The 20,981-nt window shown below is 58.4% G+C and overlaps 2 protein-coding genes across 4 annotated transcripts in view; both read left to right on the top strand.

Annotated features, from left to right (window-relative positions):
• Positions 1-14,134, top strand: part of TMEM108 (transmembrane protein 108) — a 288,400-nt gene extending 274,266 nt beyond the window's left edge. For both annotated transcript variants that reach the window (XM_036266812.1, XM_036266811.1), the window contains exons 4-6: positions 879-2,306; positions 9,545-9,699; positions 13,500-14,134. In XM_036266812.1, coding sequence (XP_036122705.1) covers positions 879-2,306; positions 9,545-9,699; positions 13,500-13,622 — 1,706 coding nt within the window. In that variant the 3' untranslated portion in view covers positions 13,623-14,134. The remainder of the gene's footprint in view (positions 1-878; positions 2,307-9,544; positions 9,700-13,499) is intronic.
• A 3,359-nt stretch (positions 14,135-17,493) lies between these two features.
• Positions 17,494-20,981, top strand: part of BFSP2 (beaded filament structural protein 2) — a 59,938-nt gene continuing 56,450 nt past the window's right edge. The window contains exon 1 of one of the 2 annotated variants that reach the window (XM_036267519.1): positions 17,494-18,074. In XM_036267519.1, coding sequence (XP_036123412.1) covers positions 17,592-18,074 — 483 coding nt within the window. In that variant the 5' untranslated portion in view covers positions 17,494-17,591. The remainder of the gene's footprint in view (positions 18,075-20,981) is intronic. The other variant, XM_036267518.1, reaches the window with a different exon arrangement.

Here is a 20,981-nt window from a genome sequence, read left to right as displayed (position 1 = left end):
TATAGGCACGTACTGTTGTGATTAATAAAATCCACATATATTTCTACTTGTGCATTTTCTCAATGAACTAACAGCACCCACACTGACCATTGGGCAAAACCCATGACTTTCTTTTGATGCTCAAAGGGCTCCTTCCGTTCAAACTGTGTGGGCGTGACAGCGATTTCCCGCAGAGCTGAGCTGCGTGGGCGACACAGGGAAAGCTGTTGGCACGGACCACCCACCGAGCAGCGGCCTCCTGCGCCCCCTCCAGGCCTGTGCTCAGTGCTGTTCAGGCACCAGAGCGGGCACCCTCCTCGGACCCGTCCCCTCTGCCTGTCATCCTCTAGTGGCACTGAGCCATCTCTGCCAGGCTGCAGGGCTGTTCCACGCTCACTCAGGGACAGAGACTGCCCTGTTCATCTCTGCCCTCCAGGGTCCGGGAGAGGGCAGGCCCGCCTTCTCTGTTTGTTGCAGGGGCTACAGTAACAGAGGCCTGTGGTTTGTGCCTTTGTCGAGTTCACAAATGGAAGATTGAGGAAAGTCATGGGAGCCGGTCAGCTCTGCCCACCTAAGCCTTCAAGTGACTCAGGGTGGCACCCACAGAACGGGCCTTGACCACTCCCAGCCGCAGAGGGCAGAGGGCAGAGGGCAGAGGGCTGGGCATTGCAGAGGCGCTGGGGAAAGGACGGGCCTGGCCAGTCTGGCGGGCTCTGTTCCCTGGGGCTGGGTTTTCCTCCCTGCAGTGCTCGGTGGCACCTCCCTAGCAGACCTGCCAACTCCTGTTCGTGTCTGAGGGCCAGGGCCGCAGTGTGGCCTCAGGGAGGTTCACGGGTAGGAAGGCCCGGGACTCCGCGCTGCCCCCCATGTCTCACCTCTTCTCTCTGCCTCCCCTCCAGGCTCGCTCCTGATCTCGGCCCTGACCGAAGCGCTGGTCTTCGCTGCCCAGGAACCAACTCCCAGGGAATCTCTTCAGGTCCTGCCGTCAGGCACCATGGTGACAGCACCGTTCCGCTCTACCAGACCCTCGTCCGTGGCGGCGGCCCCCACCTCCACGGTGACCCTGAGCCCCCATCCTGACGAATCCTCCTCACAGGCTGACGCCCCGATGGCCACAACGACGCCCTATCCAGATGGACACCCTCCTGCAAACACCGTCTCCACCATAATGGCGACAGCAACCACCCGCCATGCTGAGGGACCCCTGACCCCAGGGCCCCTTCCTGCTGCCCCGGCAACCACATCCTCCCCCTCAGAGGGCCGTGCCCTGGAGGAGGCTGGGCCCACCGTCCTGCTGACACAGCCAACCGCAGCCAGCAGCCGCCCCAGCACAGCGCCCCCCCGGGCGGGCACACGCAGGCCCCCCAGACCGCCGGGCTCTGCCCGAAGGGGGGCTGGGAGTTCATCGCGCCCTGTCCCGCCTGCCGTCGGCGGCCACTCGGGAAGAAGGGAGGGCCAGCGGGCCAGAAGCCCGAGCTCCACACACCTGGGCCAGAAGCAGCCCCTGGCGAAAACCTTTCCGTTCTTCAGAGGCAACTCCACCGGGTCCGTGGAGCCTGAGCCCTCCACCTTCACCCCCAGGAACCCGCCCTGGGGTTACTCCTCCTCGCCACAGACCCAAACAGTGGCCACAGTCACGGCGCCCAGCAGGACCTCGTGGGCACCGAGCACCACCCCCTTGGTGCGCACAGAAGACAAGCCAGGCCTTAGCAGAGCGGACCAGGGGGGTGGTCCTACCTTCACCAGCCCAGGAGGGGAGCCCGACGCCACTGCGGCCTCGGGTGCCCCTGCCAGTCCACACGCTGCCCCAGTGCCTTCTCAGCGCCCCCGTGGGGACCCACACGACAGCTCCAGCCACAGCGAGTCCTGGCTCACTGTCACCCCTGGAACCAACAGACCTCTGTCTGCCAGCTCTGGGGTCTTCGCGGTCGCCACGGGGCCCACCCAGGCTGCCTTCGATGCCAGTGTCTCAGCCCCTTCCGAGGGCACTCCTCAGGGAACATCCTCAACAGCATCCTCGGCCCCGCGGGCCCCAGCTCCCCACACCGGGGTCTTAGAAAGCACTGTCTCCCGGGCCGAGGAGGAGGCTGCGGCCACCCCCACCGTGACTGACAGGGTGCCCAGTCCTCTCTCCACCGTGGTGTCCACGGCCACAGGGAACTTCCTCAACCGCCTGGTCCCCGCAGGGACCTGGAAGCCTGGGACAGCAGGGAACATCTCCCATGTGGCCGAAGGGGACAAGCCCCAGCACAGAGCCACCATCTGCCTGAGCAAGATGGACATTGCCTGGGTGATCCTGGCCATCAGCGTGCCCATCTCCTCCTGCTGTGAGTGTCGCGCCCCGCCCCCACCCCATCACAGCAAGTTGCCTGTCCCAGAATCCCTTCGCCCCAGAGTGGGACAGTCCCCACCAAACGAGCTCCAAAGCTTTTCAGAATCCCAGGAAGCAAGGTGGCAGGGCAGGACCACGGGTTACCCCTGCCCTGCTCCTCAGCTGTGCCAGCCCCGGCTCCGACGCACACTGGCCGTGAATGCGGGAGCCGGGAGAACCCGCAGGTGATCCAGTTTACCCTGCACTGCAGGGAGGAACACCAAGCCCCAGAGGCGACGTGGCTCCCCCAGGACCGCAGTCAGTGAGAGGCAGGCCTGGGGTCCTCTAGCCAGTGCACTGGTCGTGACGCCACCCTGCCCTCAGGGTGGCCACCGCCTGTGGTGAGCCGGCAGCCAGGCACCTAGGTGGACCCTGGAAGATTTACAGCAGAGCCCTCCCCTTCCTCTCCTCCATCACTCCCGCCTTCCTTCCTGTCTCCTCTCCTCCCTCTCTCTCCCCAGGATAGGAGATGAGCTTTAGTCTTGGAGGAAGTTGTTAGCCTTGGCAAACACATTGTTCTTGTAGCTAAATTGAAGCTTCAGAGTTACCAGTGAATTGACCTGCCTCTCCCCCAGTTTCATGTGCTCGTGGGTGGCGTGAGCTGGGTGCAGGGTGGACCTCGTCATTGTCTTTGCCTCCACTGGCCTTGGTGGAGAAGGGCCTTCCAGGCGGCCAGCACCTCCTTGCTGCTGCCTGTCACTCCTCTGGTGAGGTGTTCTCCCTGATGTCTCCATCCAGAACCTGGTGGAACCGCTCAGGACCTGGGGCTTCCTTTATGCCTTCCCCAGGTACCTGGTCCTAGATCCTTAAGTTCCCCTCATAGCCTCACCCACCCCCACACAGTCCCATCCTCCCTCCTACCCTCCTGGGGTGAGAAGCCCCTGTGCTCCTCATTCTCTGGACGGCCCACTCTCCCCTAGCTTGTCACCCAACTCTCTTGGGGGCCTGACATTTGCCTCTTACAATTTTCACTCTGTGGTCCTAAGCCCTGCCCTCTGAAACTACACAGAACCAGACAGCCTGCCAACCCTGAGCTGTCTGAAGCGGCTCTCTCAGGTGAGTCTCCCTTCTCCGAGGGGCTGGCCCTGTGCCTGCAAGTCTTCACGGGGCTGCGCGGCCCGGCCCCACCGCCTGCCCCTCCAGCTGGCCTCCAGGTTGTCCCTGCTCCCCAGAAGGGAGAGGATGCCCCACCGCCTGCCCCTCCAGCTGGCCTCCAGGTTGTCCCTGCTCCCCAAAAGGGAGAGGATGCCCCACCGCCTGCCCCTCCAGCTGGCCTCCAGGTTGACCTGCTCCCCAGAAGGGAGAGGATGCCCCACCGCCTGCCCCTCCAGCTGGCCTCCAGGTTGACCTGCTCCCCAGAAGGGAGAGGACAGCAGCCCGCACCCCAGCATGCAGAGGAGCGCATGCGGGTCCTTTGTTCAGGCAGCGCACTGGCATCAGCTCCGTTGGTGCTGACTGACCCGTCCCACCATGGACTCACTGGGATCTCCAGAGGAGAAGCCCCAGGAACTTCCCCCCGGGGAGGCTGTGGGGCCAGGCTGTTTGGACCTCAGGGCAGGGGGTGTGTGCCTTTAACGCGAACAGGGCTTCTGCGCGGCACTGTGCTCCAGCGAGAGCTGCTCATCCCGACTGCTGCTCTCCAGGAGCCGGTGCTCCCAGCTCCCCGTCTCCTCCGTGGTGAGGAGCCACGCGGACCTTCCGTGTCCACTGCTCAGGGACCTGTTCAGGGAAATATATGTTCCCATTTCATTAGGCAGCTTTATTGTCTCTCATGGAAACACACATGTATTCTTAAAACTGTGATTGCCCACTTCTAAAACAGAAGAATGATAATGAGAAAATATTGTGCTATTAGCCAGTAAATAATTAATAATGGTCCTATTAGAGGAGTAACCACGTTAGAGACAGCTTCCTAGTTTTCCATGCTTCACGTGTTTCTGGAGGCTCCAGTTCACAAAGCGGGTTCCCATCATTATTAACCACCCGGCCTTCAAATAGACTCTCCAGAGGAATAAAAAGGTAGAAACAGGGAACACACATCACAGGGGAAGAGAAGGTGACCAGGTGAAGTGAGTGCCCAGGACCCCAGTCACACATGAGCCCACCCAGATCGGGTGGCAGAGTCTGAGTGCCCACTGTGTGCCAGGCACTGGAATCAGACGTGTGGTGTGGCCCCCGCTCCCGGAGCCCTCTCCCCACCTGGCTTCCTCTGCCCCTCCAGGCCACACCTGAGCTTTGCGATTCTAAAAAGGCTTCTCCAGCCCTTTTGCTGAGTATGAGTTTGAGATCAAATCAGCTCCTACTGCAAAGCCGGAGAACCCATGAGCTGCCTGAGCCGTGCAGAGTAACATCGGCTGAGACGAGCAAGGCCTGGACCTGCACCTGGAGAATCTCCCGCACTGACAGCCCTCAGGTGCTGGGCATGGACACACCTCTGTTTAGAGAGGACTCTTGTGGCCCCTGGGAGCCCCAGACTCCACCTCCTTTGGCGTCTGTCCTGGGTTTCTCCACTCCCCTGAGCCCTCACTCACCAAGGCTCCTGCCTCAGCCCTGGCTGCCTCCACGTACTTCTCCCTGACTCAGTCAAGGCCCCAGCTTCCGTGGGGTCATCGCTCACCTGCGAAGGCCGGAGGCGAGGAACAGTAAGGTAGAATGCGTGTCCGGCTGCAGAACACCGGGCTGTTTCAAAGCACAGATGACTGAGCACCCGGGCCGTTCTCATAGCTCCGCCCACTCTAGTCATCAGGTGAGCAGAGCTCTTCCAGGTTCAAGGGGACCCCCTGTCTCAGACCTTCCTGAAGCTCCGGCTGCCCTTCCACGAACAGCCTCCTCCTCTGCCATTGTTCCAGGCAGTGCGGGCCGCCGGGGTGGCAGCAGGGTACAAGCAGAGACGTTCTCACGTCTGGCTTTCTAGACCGGCCCTGGCCTGCTCCTCTCCACCCTCCAGAAGCCAGACTTCAGGTGGCAGGCACTGCTGGGCAGGTGGGAGCACACCTCAGGCCTGTCCACACAGGGATGTCATCGGTGCCCCTGCCCCTCCAGATGCGAGCCCCGCCCAGCGGTTGACGGGTGTGTCCCAGGACCAGGGAATGCTCTGTGCCCTGAGCCATGCCAGAGACAGTCGCACAGGCTTTCAGACGGCCGAGGCTGGAACTGACTGGATCCAGGCCTCATCTGGCTGGGGCTGGGGAGCCATGTGGCTCCTGAGCTGGTCTCTGCTGCCACCATCAGGACACACAGCGCCCAGCACCCCCTGCTGAGGCCCTGGCCTGGCGCCAGGTGGGTCCTCCCTCACCGCTGTCCGCCTCTGGGTTCTCACCGGGTCATTTTATGTCTCTGTCAGGCTCCCTGGCCTGTCCAGTGCATGCCACATTCATCCTTGAGAATGTCTTTAGCCAGCCTCCCTGGGGGGACGTGGGGCTTGATGGAAGGTGAGAGCAAGAACCGAGGCCGGCTGCACATGCTTCTCATCGCCAGTCCGGGCTGAGCCTGCCCGAGCCGGGAGCAGCCACACCTCCCGCTGGCCGGTGTGAGGGCCAGGTGCGCCTTGCCCCGGCACTCGGCTTCCTCCCCATGCATGGTGGCTGTCTCTGGGGTGTCAGTGCAGAATTCAGAGACCACATCCAGGGCAGAGACTAGAAGAGATTGGGACGAGAAGGTGTGAACTAGGTTTGTCTCCCTGGGGCTTAGGAGCCAGTTGAAGGAGGGGAGGGACAGCAGCCTAGAACAAGGCAGGGCTGTCCAGGTGTGTCACCTGTATGGACCAGGATTATGCCCAGGCTCCTTCAGCTCTTCTCTGTGCTTCCCAGCCAGCGCCCCCTGCTGGGGACCTCCTTGGGCTTCTTCGGGTATATTCACCCAGACCAGGATGGGGAGTCACTAAGTCCCTGGTCCCCCAGGTCCACGGCCTCATGTCCTGCCCGGCCTCCTTCCATACCCTAGGCCTCCCCTGGACCTCCTCCCTCAGCCTCCAAGGAGGGAAATGAGTGCCCACAGCCTGGCTCGCCCCTCGGTGCGGCACTCTCGGCCCATCTTCCTTCGAGGGCCTCAGATTTCTCTTGTACAAAATGCAGGGGCGACCCTGAAACAGGTCAGCCCTCCCTGTTCTAACATTTCCCAACCTTAGACCCGCATGGGTCACTAGAGAGGAAGCCCGTTAATTAAACACTGACTGTGTCTCAGGCACTGTGAAGGCATTTTTCATTCATGGTCTCTGACTTTTCTTACAAACCTGTGAAGTCCATAGTAATCAGCTTGAGGAAGTGACTTACCTACCATAACACGTGGCAGAGCCTGACTTGAACCCGGCTTCTTGGACTCCAAGCCAATGCTCTTTCTGTGGACAGGCTGGCTCTCGCGTGCCGGTGGGATGGCCCTGCAGAGTGTGGACAGGCTGGCTCTAGCGTGCCGGTGGGATGGCCCTGCAGAGTGTGGACAGGCTGGCTCTAGCGTGCCGGTGGGATGGCCCTGCAGAGTGTGGACAGGCTGGCTCTAGCGTGCCAGTGGGATGGCCCTGCAGAGTGTGGACAGGCTGGCTCTAGCGTGCCGCTGGGATGGCCCTGCAGAGTGTGGACAGGCTGGCTCTAGCGTGCCGCTGGGTTGGCCCTGCAGAGTGTGGACAGGCTGGCTCTAGCGTGCCGGTGGGATGGCCCTGCAGAGTGTGGACAGGCTGGCTCTAGCGTGCCGGTGGGATGGCCCTGCAGAGTGTGGACAGGCTGGCTCTAGCGTGCCAGTGGGATGGCCCTGCAGAGTGTGGACAGGCTGGCTCTAGCGTGCCGCTGGGATGGCCCTGCAGAGGCGCTGGGGAGCTCTGAGAGGCGTCAGGATGGAGCCCAAATGACATGTGAAGGAGGAAGAGCTAGGAACACTCCTCTCTGTTCCAGCCCTCGGGCTGTCCCACAACAGTGCCAGCCCTTCCCGCGGGAGCACAGCACTGGGGTGGGGGGAGGGACCAGGGACCCGTGGCTGGCCAGGTGCCCAGCGTGGCTTCACTGTGGCCTCAGCCCCTTTTTACAGCTGCTGCTCCACCAGCTTGATCCCCCCCGAGCTGTGTCGCATCCCAGCTCCAGGAGCGGGACCTGGGGACCTCGACAAGGCAGCCAGGTGCTCTGGACCGCGGTCTTCTCATCTGGGAGTAGGCAAGTGCCCAAATTAGCAGATTTTCAGGCTGAGCTCTGCAGCTGCCCCACCCCATCCCTTTCAACCAGCTGAAGAAAAGGCTCTTCGGAAGGGAGAGGAGGAGACCCCCAAAATTTGAAAAAGTCTATACCAGCCAGTCTAAAATTCCGTATAGCTCAAACACTCAGAAGTTTCCTTAATATTTTTAAAACTTCCTAAGGGAACCCAGAGGAATGGTAAGCAAGTCAGAAGTCTTTTGGTCACAGCATATTGGATGAAATGGAAGCTTGCCAGATCTCTGGACCTTGTCCGGAGGGCTCAGGTGAGGGGCCAGCTGGGAGGAGCTACAGAATCCCTCCGTCCGGGAGAATTCTCCCACCGAGCTCGGTGTGGCCCTGGCGGCTCGGGCTCTGCCAGCTTCCGCAGCCACCCCACCCCCTGGCACATGCAGGCCCCCCTGGTGCTGGACTGAGGTGGCCCTTTGCTGCCCCCTTGTGGCCACTGCCACCGTGGTGCCAGCCTCTGTGGACAGCTCAGCTCTGGCCCTCTGGCTCCAGCCCAGGTAGGCGGCACCTCCAGGATGTTGGGTGCAGCCCTGCCCACACCTGGCCTGGAGTTTCTGCCACCTTACAGGACCTGGTGATGGCGAGCCTGGGCAGGAGATGCCCAGTCTTCATTCACTGGCATCTCCCCAAGAGGGGTCCCGTCACCCTTGTCTTGCCTTACCTATTTCACTCTGTGGGCTCTCCCACCGCGGGAGCCTTCCCTGGCGGCCCCCGTCACTCTGTCCCCACCTGGTTCATCAGCAACATCCACGCGTATTCCTTCTTCCCCGGGCCCCACGAGTCTCAGATCGATCAGACAGGTCACACACAGGTCAAGCTACGTAGAGCCTGACCAGGCCCATCTGTGCGCCTCAGTCTGTGAGGCAGACTCACAGACAGCTGACAGCAGACTTTGGAGTCCAGATGTCGGGGTTTGCTCTTGGGCAAGTCACTTCACCTCTCGGCGTCTGTTTTCCTGTATGTAACATGGGGACCCCAGTAGTATTGACCCCATGGAGCTAAGTCGAGGATTGAATGAATTGATATTTATAAAATAGTGCTTGGAACCCTGCCTGGCACATGAACACGGTGTCACTGTTCGTGGCGTTTTTTAATGATGGTAACATTGATGACGGTGCCATCGCAGCTGTTTGATCGGGTCCAAGACCTCTGCCCAGCGGTTCTGCTCCGCGAGCCTCTGCCATCAAGTCTGCCTGTGGGAATCAAGGGCTCGTGGGCTCTGCCCCCTTTCTGCCACCCTCTGGCTCAGCAGTTCGGCAGAGCTGCTCAGAGCACACGCGCCACCCTCCGCCGCCGAGCTCTCACCCCACGAGTGGCGTGGCCTTGCCTGGGAGCAGACCCCAGGAGAGGCACGGCAGCGTCCACGGCTGACTGGAACTACATCCAGGCCTCTTGCCCCTCGCCCCGTGGACACAGCCTCTCAACACCGCTCGGGCCTCATCTCCTGCCTCACTCCCCCACGCTCACTCCACTCCAGCTCGCCACTCTTCTCACACACACCAAGCTCGTCCCCCCACAGGCCCTTTGCACGTGCTGCTTTCTCTACCTGGAACACACTGCCCCGTTCTGCACGGGGCTAGCTCCTCCCCCATTCTATTAGAGCTCTAAGGTCCTCAGTGACTCTAAAGCACTGTCTCCCCCAACGTACCTCTGTTGTCTCTCTGTCTTCACCCTATTTTCTTCTCTGAACAGCTGTCCCTATCTGAATTTACCTTACATGTTAATTTTGTTCATTATGTATATATTGTCTGACCCCCTCTGCACCCCTCCGTTCACACCCTAGGAGGGCAGCTTATGAAAGCAGGTCACCCTTGCCTGTCTCCTACGCCATCGCTTGGCACAAGGCACTCAGCATGTATAGGTATTTGTTAAACGGACGAACAGGCGGATTAACGGGGTAAGTGGCTGAACATACGGCCATCCCAGCTGCTCCTGGAGACACGCGCCTGCCGCGCGGGAACCGGCTCCATGCCTGTCGCCCTCCCCTCTCTCACTCGGACTCTCTCCGCAGCTGTCCTGCTGACAGTGTGCTGCCTGAGGAGGAGGAAGAAGACGGCCAACCCGGAGAACAACCTGAGCTACTGGAACAACGCCATCACCATGGACTACTTCAACAAGCACGCTGTGGAGCTACCGAGGGAGGTCCAGTCCCTGGAAACCTCCGAGGTAACGCCCCAACCAAGGGGGCCCTGCAGGTGCTGCCCTCTGCCGGGAGACTCGGCTGTGGGGCATCTGCTCGCACCCCGACGCCTGGCTCCTGGCAGCGCGGTCCAGGGACCGGCGGCCGCACCCGGGAGCCGCAGCGCTCGCCATCTGCAGTTTAGCAAGAATCCCCAGGCCTTGTGCATGTGTTAGAGTTTGGGATTCACTGTTCTTGGGACCGTGGGCTCTTAGGAAGAGGTCAGCATGTTCCCTGAGGACCCATTTTGTGGCAGGCACTCTGGGGACTGTGAAGATGAGAGCTTGCTCTCGGGCCAGATTCCGAGAGGTGGTTGGGGTATGAACCCCAAGCATCACTCAGAAACAAAGCAAACTAGGGGAGATAGACGAGCAGGCACAGAGGGCTGTGGAAACCAAGGGGAGTCTCCACCGTGGTGCCAGGAAGGCACGCGGGTTCCAGCAGGTGTTCCAGCCCAGGAAGCAGCCGAGGGAGGTGGGAGTGTGTGTGGGATGTGGCGGGAGGAAGTGTTTCCCCGGTCGCCTGGCTGGCTGGTGAGAGACTGGGCTTTGAACCCCGGGCTCTGGCTCAGAGTCTGCTGTTCCCACCGTCACAGGACGGTGGGCAGGGGCCGGGGGCAGCGGGACTGGTATGTGGGCGAGGCACAGCCTTGAAGGGGGTTGAGTGGACTTTGGTCCTTGGCAGCAGAGGGTCGTTGAAAGTTCTGAGTTTCGTGTGACCCGGTTTTAGGAACATCTGCCCCTCCCCGGCCCCTTCGCTCTCCCGCCCATCAGCCAGGCCCCGGCTAGCCAAGCCTGCTGGGGTCCTTCCCGCACCCGCCAGGCTGGGCGGGCTCTTATGCTTGTCCATCATGGCCCTGATCAGAGTTGTAATTAGGGAGCTACTGGTCTGGGATTAGTTAATCTCTCATCCCCACGACAGTAGCCGGTTGCCCCGCATTGCTAAGCCCAGGGGCCGTTCTGAGCGCTCCTCTTGGTGGACCGACCAGCAGCTTCAGCACCATCATCTCAGAAAGTTTCTTCATCGGCCTCTGGGGCCCACCCTGGGCTGGTTCTCCGCCACCTCCCTGGGCTCCTTCCCGATCCCCACCATGGGTTCCCTGTCCTTTCCCGACCTCTCGTCACCTCCCACTGCTGCTCTTCTCTCCCTGCTTCACCCCACGACTTAAGTGCCATCTCCGCCCTGTGGGCTACCCGGCTCTCTGACCTTGGCACCCCCCCGGACTCCAGCCTCATACCCAGCCACTACGCACATGTCCAGCGGGCGTCTCAAAGCCAATGTGCCCAAGACGGAACTCTTCCCGCCCACCGAAAGCTCCGGCGTCCCCCACTGAGGGCACGGCGCTGGCACCCTCTCCCCCCGCACGCCCCGCGCCCCGCGCCCAGTCTCAGCACATCCGTGGCCTCTCCCCACCCAGCACCCCTCAGCTCCCCTCGTCCCAGCTGCCACCACCCTCCCGCCATGGATCACTGCAGCACTTCCAAAATTAGGGTCCCCGCCACCACCTTGCTTCCTGCAGTCTGTCCTCCACACAGTCGCCAGATGATCTTTCCAAGGCAGGGCCTCCTGAGCCGTGGCTCCAGCCCTCAGCTGGCTCCTCTTCACACTGAGAGCAGAATCCAGATTCCTCCTACCAGGCGCCTCAGGCTGGCCTCTGCCCACCTCCTTGAGCTCCTCCCGCCAGACTTCCCACTGCTCCTGTACTGGGCCACACCGACCTGTCCGCTCCTCCCCAACACAGGAGCTCAGCCCACCTCGGAGCTTTGCCCTTGTGCCTCTGAAATGCTCTGCTCCTGGCTGCCTCCAGCCCTCACCTCCTTCAGGTCTCTGTTCCAAAGTCACCTCCTCAGGGAGGCCTTCCCTGACTGCTCTGTGCAGATTAGAAGCCAAGCCTCCACCCCGCGGTTCTCAGTTCCCTTCCCTGCTTTATTTTCCTCCAGAGCACATCTCAGCACCTGCCAGGGCGGCACTCTCTCTGTTGTCTGGTTGCTGTCTGTCTGTCTGTCTGTCCTGAGGGCAGGAACCTGGTTGTCCTCCTCACTGCTCTATCCCCAGCACCTAGAACAGTGCCCAGCACCTAGAACAGTGCCCAGCGGGCACTCGGTAAATGTCTGTCTCGTGAATGAACCACAAGTTCTGTTCACACTTTACCCATCACCCAGCCCAAAGTCCAACATGCTGTGGATGCGCGATAAAAAATGTTAACTGAAAGACAGACGGACAGGCTTCATGAAGACATTGGCCTTTGGCATGGTCAGGGCTCGTTTTTCGAAGTAAAAGTGTCCTGACAACTGTTACAGTGAGTGGGGGTGGGTAACGAGGCAGAGTGTGGGCTGCAAACCCCTGAGCTCTACATTTCCCATGTTCTCTGCGGTCGACAGATGAAAACCCGAGCTGAAGGACAGTGAGCATGCTGGAGAGAGGGCCAGCCAGCCAGTCCTTCCGGCCAGAGCACCAGGGCCGCTGGGCCACAAGCCAGAGGCTGTGGAGCAGGACCCCCGGCCCACGCGCTCAGGGTCAGGGTGCAGCAGGCGGCTCAGGGTCGCCTCAGATAGGCGCTCCGCCGATGCCCAACGCCGAAAGGAAGTTGTCTTCAGAGAAGACATTTTACCAACAAATGGCCTTCCTTTCTCTTCTGTTCTCCATTAAGCAATACATACTGCTCAGAACTTTTTTTGTAAAAATAAACTTCAGAGAATTCACTGTGGCTTCTTAAAGAGAAGACACCTAAGCAAGCCTGGCTTAGACTAGTCCCCGCAGGCCTGCGGCCGCGCCCCCACCCTGAAGTCAGCTGCAGGCTCTGTGACCCCCGGTTCAGAGTTGGCCCAAGCTGCGCCTTCTCCCCTAAACCAGCACCTGGGCTGTCCGAGGACAGCCGTCCGGTGGCCCCACGAGCTTGCAGGCCTTGGGGGTCCACAGCCCCCAGACAGCTGAGCACTGCACTGCCTGTGTCCAGGCTCTTCCACTCCTGGGCTGTGGGGACAGCTGAGGTGCTCACTCACCTGCGTGCAGTGGAGACTCAGACCCGTTCACCTCCGCGCATCCGGTGCTGCAGGAAATGGGCAGGGATTCTGGCCCGGCCCTGGGGGGCTCTGGCAGCTGGGGCAGGACAGGAGGGGTGGGCCGGTGCAGGGTGTGTCGGGGGGGGGGAAGCAGCAGGTCTCCAGATGTCTGCGAGAGAGGCAGGAAGGAGCCTGGGGCCCACGTGGACCATGGTTTGCTTATGAAGGCAGCGAGCCCTGCGGTGTGTGTGTGAAGCATGGTGAGCCCTCGTGGACGTGACAAGGAGAGCAATACCACCTCGGGGAACCTGAGGGGGTGGTGATTCGGGAACGGGAAATATTTTTTGGAAGCTGCTATAAAAACCTGAAGAGCAGACAGGGACCTGCACCTCAGCACTGGCCGGGAAAAGGATGAGAAGTGTTTACCAAGCAATCCCATGTCCCTCTGCACCCATTGCTTTAAGAACAGCCACCTCATGCCCTGGCCAGTGTGGCTCCGTGGTTAGAGTGTTGGCTCGAGCACCACCTACCAGAAGGTCACGAGTTTGATCCCGGTCAGGGGCACGTACCTGGCTTGCAGGTTCGATCCCCGACCCCAGTAGGGGTGCATGCTCCAGTTGATGTGTGTCTCTTTCTCTCTCCACGGCCCCTCAACTTCCTCCCTCCCACTCTCTAAAAATCAATGGAAAAAATATCCTCGGGTGAGGGTTAAACAAAAAAAAAAAAAGAATGACCACCTTGTGAACCCTCCCAGCTCACACTGTGTCCTCCCTCTGTCTCCCCAGGACCAGCTCTCTGAGCCCCGCTCCCCAGCCAACGGCGACTACAGAGACACGGGGATGGTCCTCGTCAACCCCTTCTGCCAGGAAACCCTGTTTGTGGGACCCGATCAGGTGTCAGAGATCTAATGCAGCAGCCCTCGCTTTGCCGCCCCCTCCCCTTTGTCTCTAAGTTATAAACATACAAATATATATTATAAATATAATCTTTGTGTAACCCCGACTTAACGAGAAACATTTTCAGCTTTTTTTTCCCCCTAAAAATTGTCAACATCTTTTTTATAAGTGTGGTTTAAAAAAACTTTACAGAAGATCCGTGGCTTTATAAAATAAAAGTATTTCTAAGCAAAGCAGTTGCACTGATTGCTTCTCTTAATAACTGTCCTTGAGCACTTGGGGGTCCCAGCAGCCTCGGCAGATGGGGGATGTCACGCGCATGGCCCTTGAGTGACTCTCACAGCTCAGGTCCCCTTGACTCCTGTGACCCTGCCGCCTGCTGCTGTGCACCCAGTGAAGGGCCACCGGGGGCAGAGGACAGCAGTCACGCCGGGAAGGGGACACGCCATCACCCCGTGGGGGTGCCCTGGAGCCTCACACTGGCACCACTGACTGTCGAGGGCGGTGCCATCTGAGCAGACGGCAGGAGCAGCAGCCCCTGGAACCCATGAAGTTTTCAGGCATCCCGAGGCCATACCCCTAACGTGGCCCAATGGGGACCTTCTGCTCTGCTCACCTGACTGCCTTTCCTGGCGAATGAAGGCTCCTCTGAGCACCCACCTCTGCGCCCAGCACTGTGCCTTCCTCTGGAGAGGGTGTCGGCGCGGACCCCGCCTCGGGCTGGAGAAGGCTGCCCTTCAAGGACCGTGTGTTCATGGGGCTCAGCTTCCGCTTTGCCCTCTCAGAAGGCCGTCGGGTTGTGTGAGAAGCCTCGACGGCCAAAGTGGTCGCGTAGGAGCAGAGTAATGGCATCCCCCCTCCGCGTTGCAGACCCACTCGGGGGTCAGCAGATGGACAGGCCACCGGCTCGCATCCCCGGTCCCCCCTGCACGGCTCCTCCATCGCGGGCCGCCCCCACCCCCGGGGCGGGGGGGGCAGAGACGGCTGCTTCCCCCTGTTTTCCCTGGTAGACAGTGGCTGGGACAGAAGAGCATTGCTTTGACACTTCTTTTATCTAAAAGAAAAATAGTTTGATAGTATATATTTTGAATATAGATGTTCTTACAGTCCGACTGGGAGTAGAATGTTGACTCACATGTTTGTGTTGTTGCTGTAGTCTTTTTACCATGACTATTTTCTTTCTTCCTACATTTCCCTTTAAAAAAATGATGGCCTTCAAAACTGTGTTCTCAATGTTGTATCGATGTACTTAACATGAGTTTGGTGGTTGTCTCTGAAGACTCTCCAACCCAGAAGAAGCAGGTGACCAGTGGCTCCGAGGTTCCCGCCTAGTGCGCTGCTGTCTGAACCTCCTCCTCACGACGCTGTCAGCTCTCACCTTGACTCTGTCGATGTGCGTGTGCACATAGGGAAAGAATCCTGTTTGTAAAGTAGAACTTATATATAACATATGTAATCAAAGATGCATATGCTATATATACATATGTGGATGTATGACTTATTTTTCCTTATCAACAGAATTCAGCTTCCATGTATATATAAATAAACTTATTTTATTAGCCAGAGCATTAAGTTGCTAATACATTCTGCATTCTTTTTATTTTAAAATTGCTTTTAAGTCTTCCTTTCGTACCGATGCCACCTAACACCCATCTGCAGTTTTAATCTACTTGAACCATAAACTGAGGTTTATGAGCATGATGAGCTGGTAGGATGAGCACTTTATTATTTGATAAGACGGATCCTTCAAAACATGTTTGCAATTTCTCCAAAAGAGAATCATTCCTCTTCAGGTCTTTGGAGACACGGTATCAGTGAGGTTACATCCCCTCCTCCACCTGCCCCTCTCCGGGCCCCGGGCCTTCCTTGTGCACATCTGGGGGTCAGAGAAAGCCAAAGGTAACCTGGCCACGAGCACCGCCACTCTGTAGAGAATAATAGTGCCTTTGCAGCCTCCGCAAACAGCTTAGCGGCTTGAACCCGTCGCTTGGCTTTGAACGAGACATCCCGGAATCCACAAGATGTAGCTGCAGCTCACCTCTTAGGATGTTGTTGTAACACAGTCTCAGGCACCACGGCCCTTCAGGGTGCAACAGAGGGGGTTCACAGCAGGAACACCAGGTCTCCGTGAACAAGGGACACCACCAGCCTTTCCTTGATCGAGCTGGCTCCTCAATCTGTTCATCTACAATCAACACTGATACTCATAAGGTGTGTTTCGTGTCATGTTAAATGACAAAGTAGAAGAGAAGAGTGGTGATGTCCAAATCAGCCAGGAAGAGCACAAAATATTCCAGTAGGCCGCCAGGGTTTTTCACTCTGCTGTGTGACCTTGGGTGAATGCCCTGCTCTCATTGCTGGGAGACAAAGTGGGTCACTGGGTTAGGAGTCAGAAGAGGCCTTCTCATCCCAGCTCTGCTACTTTCTGAACATGGGACCTGGGGTAAGTCACTGCACCTGGCAGGGTCCTCGGCACACGAGGGGATAATAGCCGGTCATAAGACGTGTGATGATATATATATTGTTTTTAATATATTGAGAGAGAGAGAGATAGAAACATCGATGAGAGAGAACATCAATTGGCAGCCTTCTGCACGCCCCCCACTGGGGATTGGGCCCACAGCCTGGGCATGTACCCTGACCAGGAATCGAACCAGCAACCTCTTGGTGCATGGGTCGACGCTCAACCACTGAGCCACACCGGCCGGGCTGTGGGATGGTTTGTCTCAGTTGTGCTGTGAGCAGCCCAAAGGGCAGTACATGCCAACCCTGCGCCGGCCTCCTGAAGTTGTGGGAACTCAATGCAGTTAACACGGAAGCCATGCCCAGCACTGGGGAGTAGTCTGCACACCCTGGAAGTGGATTCCGCTCTCCTCCCCGCACTGGAGATGTGTTCCCACGTTGCAGGTCTGGAGCAAATATCCTGCCTCTGGGTTTTGATTACTTGGCTTCTCTGGGGTAAAACTTGAGTGCAGTGGCTTTGGGTCCATTTAGTAACCCCTGGGGCTGGAGGGCCCTTTCTGAGCCTGGAGGTCTGTGCCCACATGCTTTAGTGCTTTCTGAGGACATGAGTTAAAACCAGGGGGTGTCATCGAACCCTAACTTGGAGCATCTTTAAAGAGCTTACCAGAATAACTTTTCTCTGTTTTATTAATTTTCTAGCAGATGGGCAGACAGATGTATAGGGAACAGCTAGAGTGTAATAGGTGCCCAGCATGTGTGGGACCTGAATTCGCCCAAGGTCCCTGGTCAAATACGTTAGAGAGTTAGAGCCCAGGCCAGAGAGGTGGAGCAAGGTGGCCAAGGTCACACAGCAGATGAATGACAGTTTCTCAGGAAGAAATGCTAGGAAGGGACCTGAAGCTGCCGCCAGAACTGAGGGGGGATGAAGGAAGCAACAGGCTTGGTTTGTTTCTCTTGAGACCCCAGGCTGCCTCCCGCCATGGCTACTTCACATCTGCTACCGTCTGGGCATGTGGGCACACTCACACATGTGCACACTCAGCACACGTAAGGATGTAGAGAGCCCTGAAATCGGCCCTGGGAACACCTGGATTGATTGAGTCCTGCCTGGCTCAGCCACTCACTCCACTGGTGACCTGAGCCTCAGTTTACTCATCTGTGAAATGGGGCTGCTGGATGCCCGTCTTACCCTCCCTTAGGTAGTGAAATACACAAACCCAGATGAGCCACCCCTACAGCCTGCAGGGATCCAGCCTCCGTCACCACCAGCAGAAAAATCTGGGAGGTCAGGCACATGACCCTGCAGAGAATGTGTGACCCTCTCTGCACACAGCCCTGGACAGGTTCTCTTTCAGCTCACAGTGAATGATGGAAACTCGTGGAAAACAGCAGACAAAGCAGCCCTGAGGACAGGGGAGCTTCCAGAGAGGCCCATGACCGGGCCACAGGGACACTGGGGCTGGAAACAAAAGCCACTGGACTCCAGCCCCACTAGGCACAGCACAGGCAGAAGGGGTGATGAGCTCAAGGCGAGTGGTGGTGGATGTGCCCTCTGGCGCCAGCATGCCCCTCCAGAGGCACAGGGTGTCCTTTAGGGGCACATGCTCATCAACCTCCCTGGATGGTTCCCCCACCTCCGGGACCAATGCCATGGGTGGCCTCATCCGAGCACCCAGGGTCTATGTAGGGATGGCCCCCAGTGGGTATGCAGGTGGCCTGGGTGCCCGCGTGACCCGCCGAGCTCTGGGCATCAGCAGTGTCTTTCTGCAGGGGCTGCGGAGCTCAGGCCCGGCAACAGCACCTGCCCCAGGCCTGGAGAGGGACTTGGACACCGTTGAAGACCTGGGGGGCTGTTGGGTGGAATACATGGCCAAGGTGCATGCCCTGGAGCAAGTCAGCCAGGAGCTGGAGGCACAGCTGCGCACGCACCTGGAGAGCAAGGCTGGGCGCTCGGAGAGCTGGGGCACCCTCAGGGCCGCCTGGGCCAGCAGCTGCCAGCAGGTGAGTGCCCGGCTGTGCCCAAGGGCGCTGCAGAGGGCTGGGAGGGGATGCCGACGGCTGCCTGCTGCCCGTCTCTGGGAGGTCATTCCCAGAACAAGCGTGCTGAGGCAGGGGCAGGGGGATGCGTGCGTGGTCTGCGGCCAGAGACGCTGACCATAACCCCTGCTACTTTCATACTAAATGCTAACGACAGTAAGACTCGCAAGAACATCTACCATTGACAGGGGTGCACTAGGGGCCAGGCCCAAGGGCGTCCCACGCAGTCTCCTCCAGTGTTCACAGCAGTGCTGTGCAATGGCTCGGTCACTGGTCGCATTGTTCAGAGGGGAAACTGAGGCACAAAGGAAGTTCTTTGGCCAAAATCACGCAGCAAGTAGGGGAATGGAGCTGAGATTTGAACCTGAATTTTTCTGACTCCAACGCTTCCATTTGTCCCATTACCTCGGGCCCCCTCTGTAACCTCTGTGTTAAGAAAGGGTTTTTACAGCCATCATCAAATGGAGTAACGTCGAATGGATGTAGTATTGAAAACAACAAATAAGCCCTGGCCAGTTTGGCTCAGCGGTTAGAGCGTCAGCCCACAGACCAATGAGTTGCAGGTTTGATTCCGGTCAAGGGCATGTACCTCAGCTGCAGTTCATCCCCAGCCCAGGCGGGTCGTGTGGGAGGCAACCAGTCGATGTGGCTCTCTCACATGGATGTTTCCCTCTCTCCCTCCCCCTTTCTCCCTCTCTCCCACTCTATCTGATGATAAATGTAAAAATATCCTCTGGTGAGGATTAAAAATCAAACCAACAATGAAGAAGCGAAGGTATGTTCCTGTCTCCGTCTAAAACCCACTGTCCAACAGAAATGTGAGCCACACAGACCATTTACAAGTTTCTATTACCCACAGTAAAAAAAAGGGGGGGGGGTAAAAAAAACAGGTGAAGTTTATATTAGTATTATCTGTTATTTAACACTATATTTTAAATGTGATTTCAACATGTAATCAATATAAAAATAGTAATTTTATATTGTGGCTAATGAGACTGAGGAATTGGCATTTTTTATTTCATTTCATTTCTGTGACTTTCAGTAACACGTGCGGCTAGAGGCTGTCTACTAGGCAGGACGCGGGTCTCAGGGTTCTTCCTCGCCTAGGCAGGACCTGCTCTCCAGGCGAGCCCCGGTGGGCTCATCCCTCTGCCTGGCCCACAGCCTGCGGTTCTGCGCCGGGACTCCAGCCAGCGCTGCGCATCTCTTCTGTCTCTTTGTGGGTGGCTGCTCCTGCCCCCCCACCAAGTGCTGGCCTTGGGATTCCTGAGCTAAACCAGCCTCCAGCCAGCCAGGAACCGCCAGCTCAGACCCCTTGCTCCCTGGGGCCCGGCACACAGCCCCCCAAGACAATCACAGACTTCATTTGTGGAGGCAGAGAAAGGACTTCCATTTCCAAGTTTCCCCAAGTAACTGCCTAAGAAAAGGGACGTCAGGGGTCTCTGGGCGGGTTTTGACTGGAGTGAACATGGAGCTGTTTGGGAGGTTCTCAGGCCAGCATGCTAAGGGGCCGGGGTCGTCCTAGGGACGTGGTCTGGGCCGATGGAAGCCACGCCGGAGCCCAGTCAGGGCCCCTGGTACGGGGGCTGCAGGGCATCGTCCATGCCCAGAGCTTGTCTCTCACCGCTGGCGCCAGGCTGTCCCAGGCACGGCCGTCCCCACCACCTCTCGGTCTGCGAGCCCAGCACAGAGCACGTCACACCCCACACCGAAGGCGGCCAACAAAGGAATGCAGAGCCCGGCGGGCTCAGGTCTCCGGTCGGAGCCCGGGCGTTGGGGCCAGAGAGCTGCTTTAAAACCCCGCTTCTCGAGCCTTTCAGACGTGAAATACTGGGGGGCCCGCAGGGCCGATGCAGCTGCACCGGGCAGCAGACTCCGGGCTGCAGCACGCAAAGCACGAGGAAGCGCCTGAGATTCGAGGGGGCACTCGCACCATCACATACTTCTGAGTAAAGACGGGCTGCACAACGTGCTCCGCTGCCATTTGTGTTGTTTTCAAAAAGGAGGGAAGGCGGATTCTCTGGACACACGGCTGGGGTGGTAGCCAGGCTTCTAGGGAGAGGGCCCGGGGCCGGGGATGAGCAGGAGTAGGCTGACTTTGCGCTATGTGTATATATTCTTTCGCACTGTTAAAATGTTTTACCTTTTTTAAAAAAGTGAAGTAATAAAATTCCCGCCAGCAACCTGTTTCGTGGGTGGTTGGGGTGGGTGGTCCAGGCAGGTGGAGCCCTTCCAGCCTCACAGAAGGAACCAAGTTGAATATCCACATGAAAGAGCAGGAAAGACCTTCTAATGAGCTACCTCTCCGGAAGAAGTCAATGAAAACGTACGCCAGCGGCTGGCGGGAGCCTGGGACCTACGCGGCGGCTCTTGACAGGACTCACTGAAAGAAGGGCTGAACCAAGCAGAACGTGAGCGGGCCGGGCACCCCCCCGAGGGCCATGCGGGTGCCCCGAAGTGGAGGACTCAATTTAGGGAAATGAAGCCTAGTTTACCGTCCGTGGGGCTGAGGGAAAGAACAGAAAGACTCACCTGTCTGGCTGTAACGGAGCGGGTAGCCTGGCCGTCGCGAACGCATCCCTGGGCAGCAAGGAGAGGCGGTCCCAGCTGTCGTCCGCAGGCCATGGAAAGCGGGGCCGGGAGAGCGGAAAACGTCGTCCCTAACTGACCCACTGTTGGAAAACAACTGGTAGTTCTTGTTTATTTATGTCAAGGACCAGTGACTGAGTCATCCTGGAAATAAGTCTTAATGGAAATATGACAGTAGAGAGAAAGAAAGTTAGACTCAGGGCAAAGCTGTACAGGAGGCTAAGTACCCTGCCTGATTTCGAACTGCCCACACCTGCCAGCCCACCTGGCACCTGTCCCTCC

This window comes from Molossus molossus, unplaced genomic scaffold (assembly GCF_014108415.1).
Source record: "Molossus molossus isolate mMolMol1 unplaced genomic scaffold, mMolMol1.p scaffold_m16_p_18, whole genome shotgun sequence".
Lineage (NCBI taxonomy): Eukaryota > Metazoa > Chordata > Mammalia > Chiroptera > Molossidae > Molossus > Molossus molossus.
This window is presented reverse-complemented; position numbering and strand designations above follow the sequence as displayed.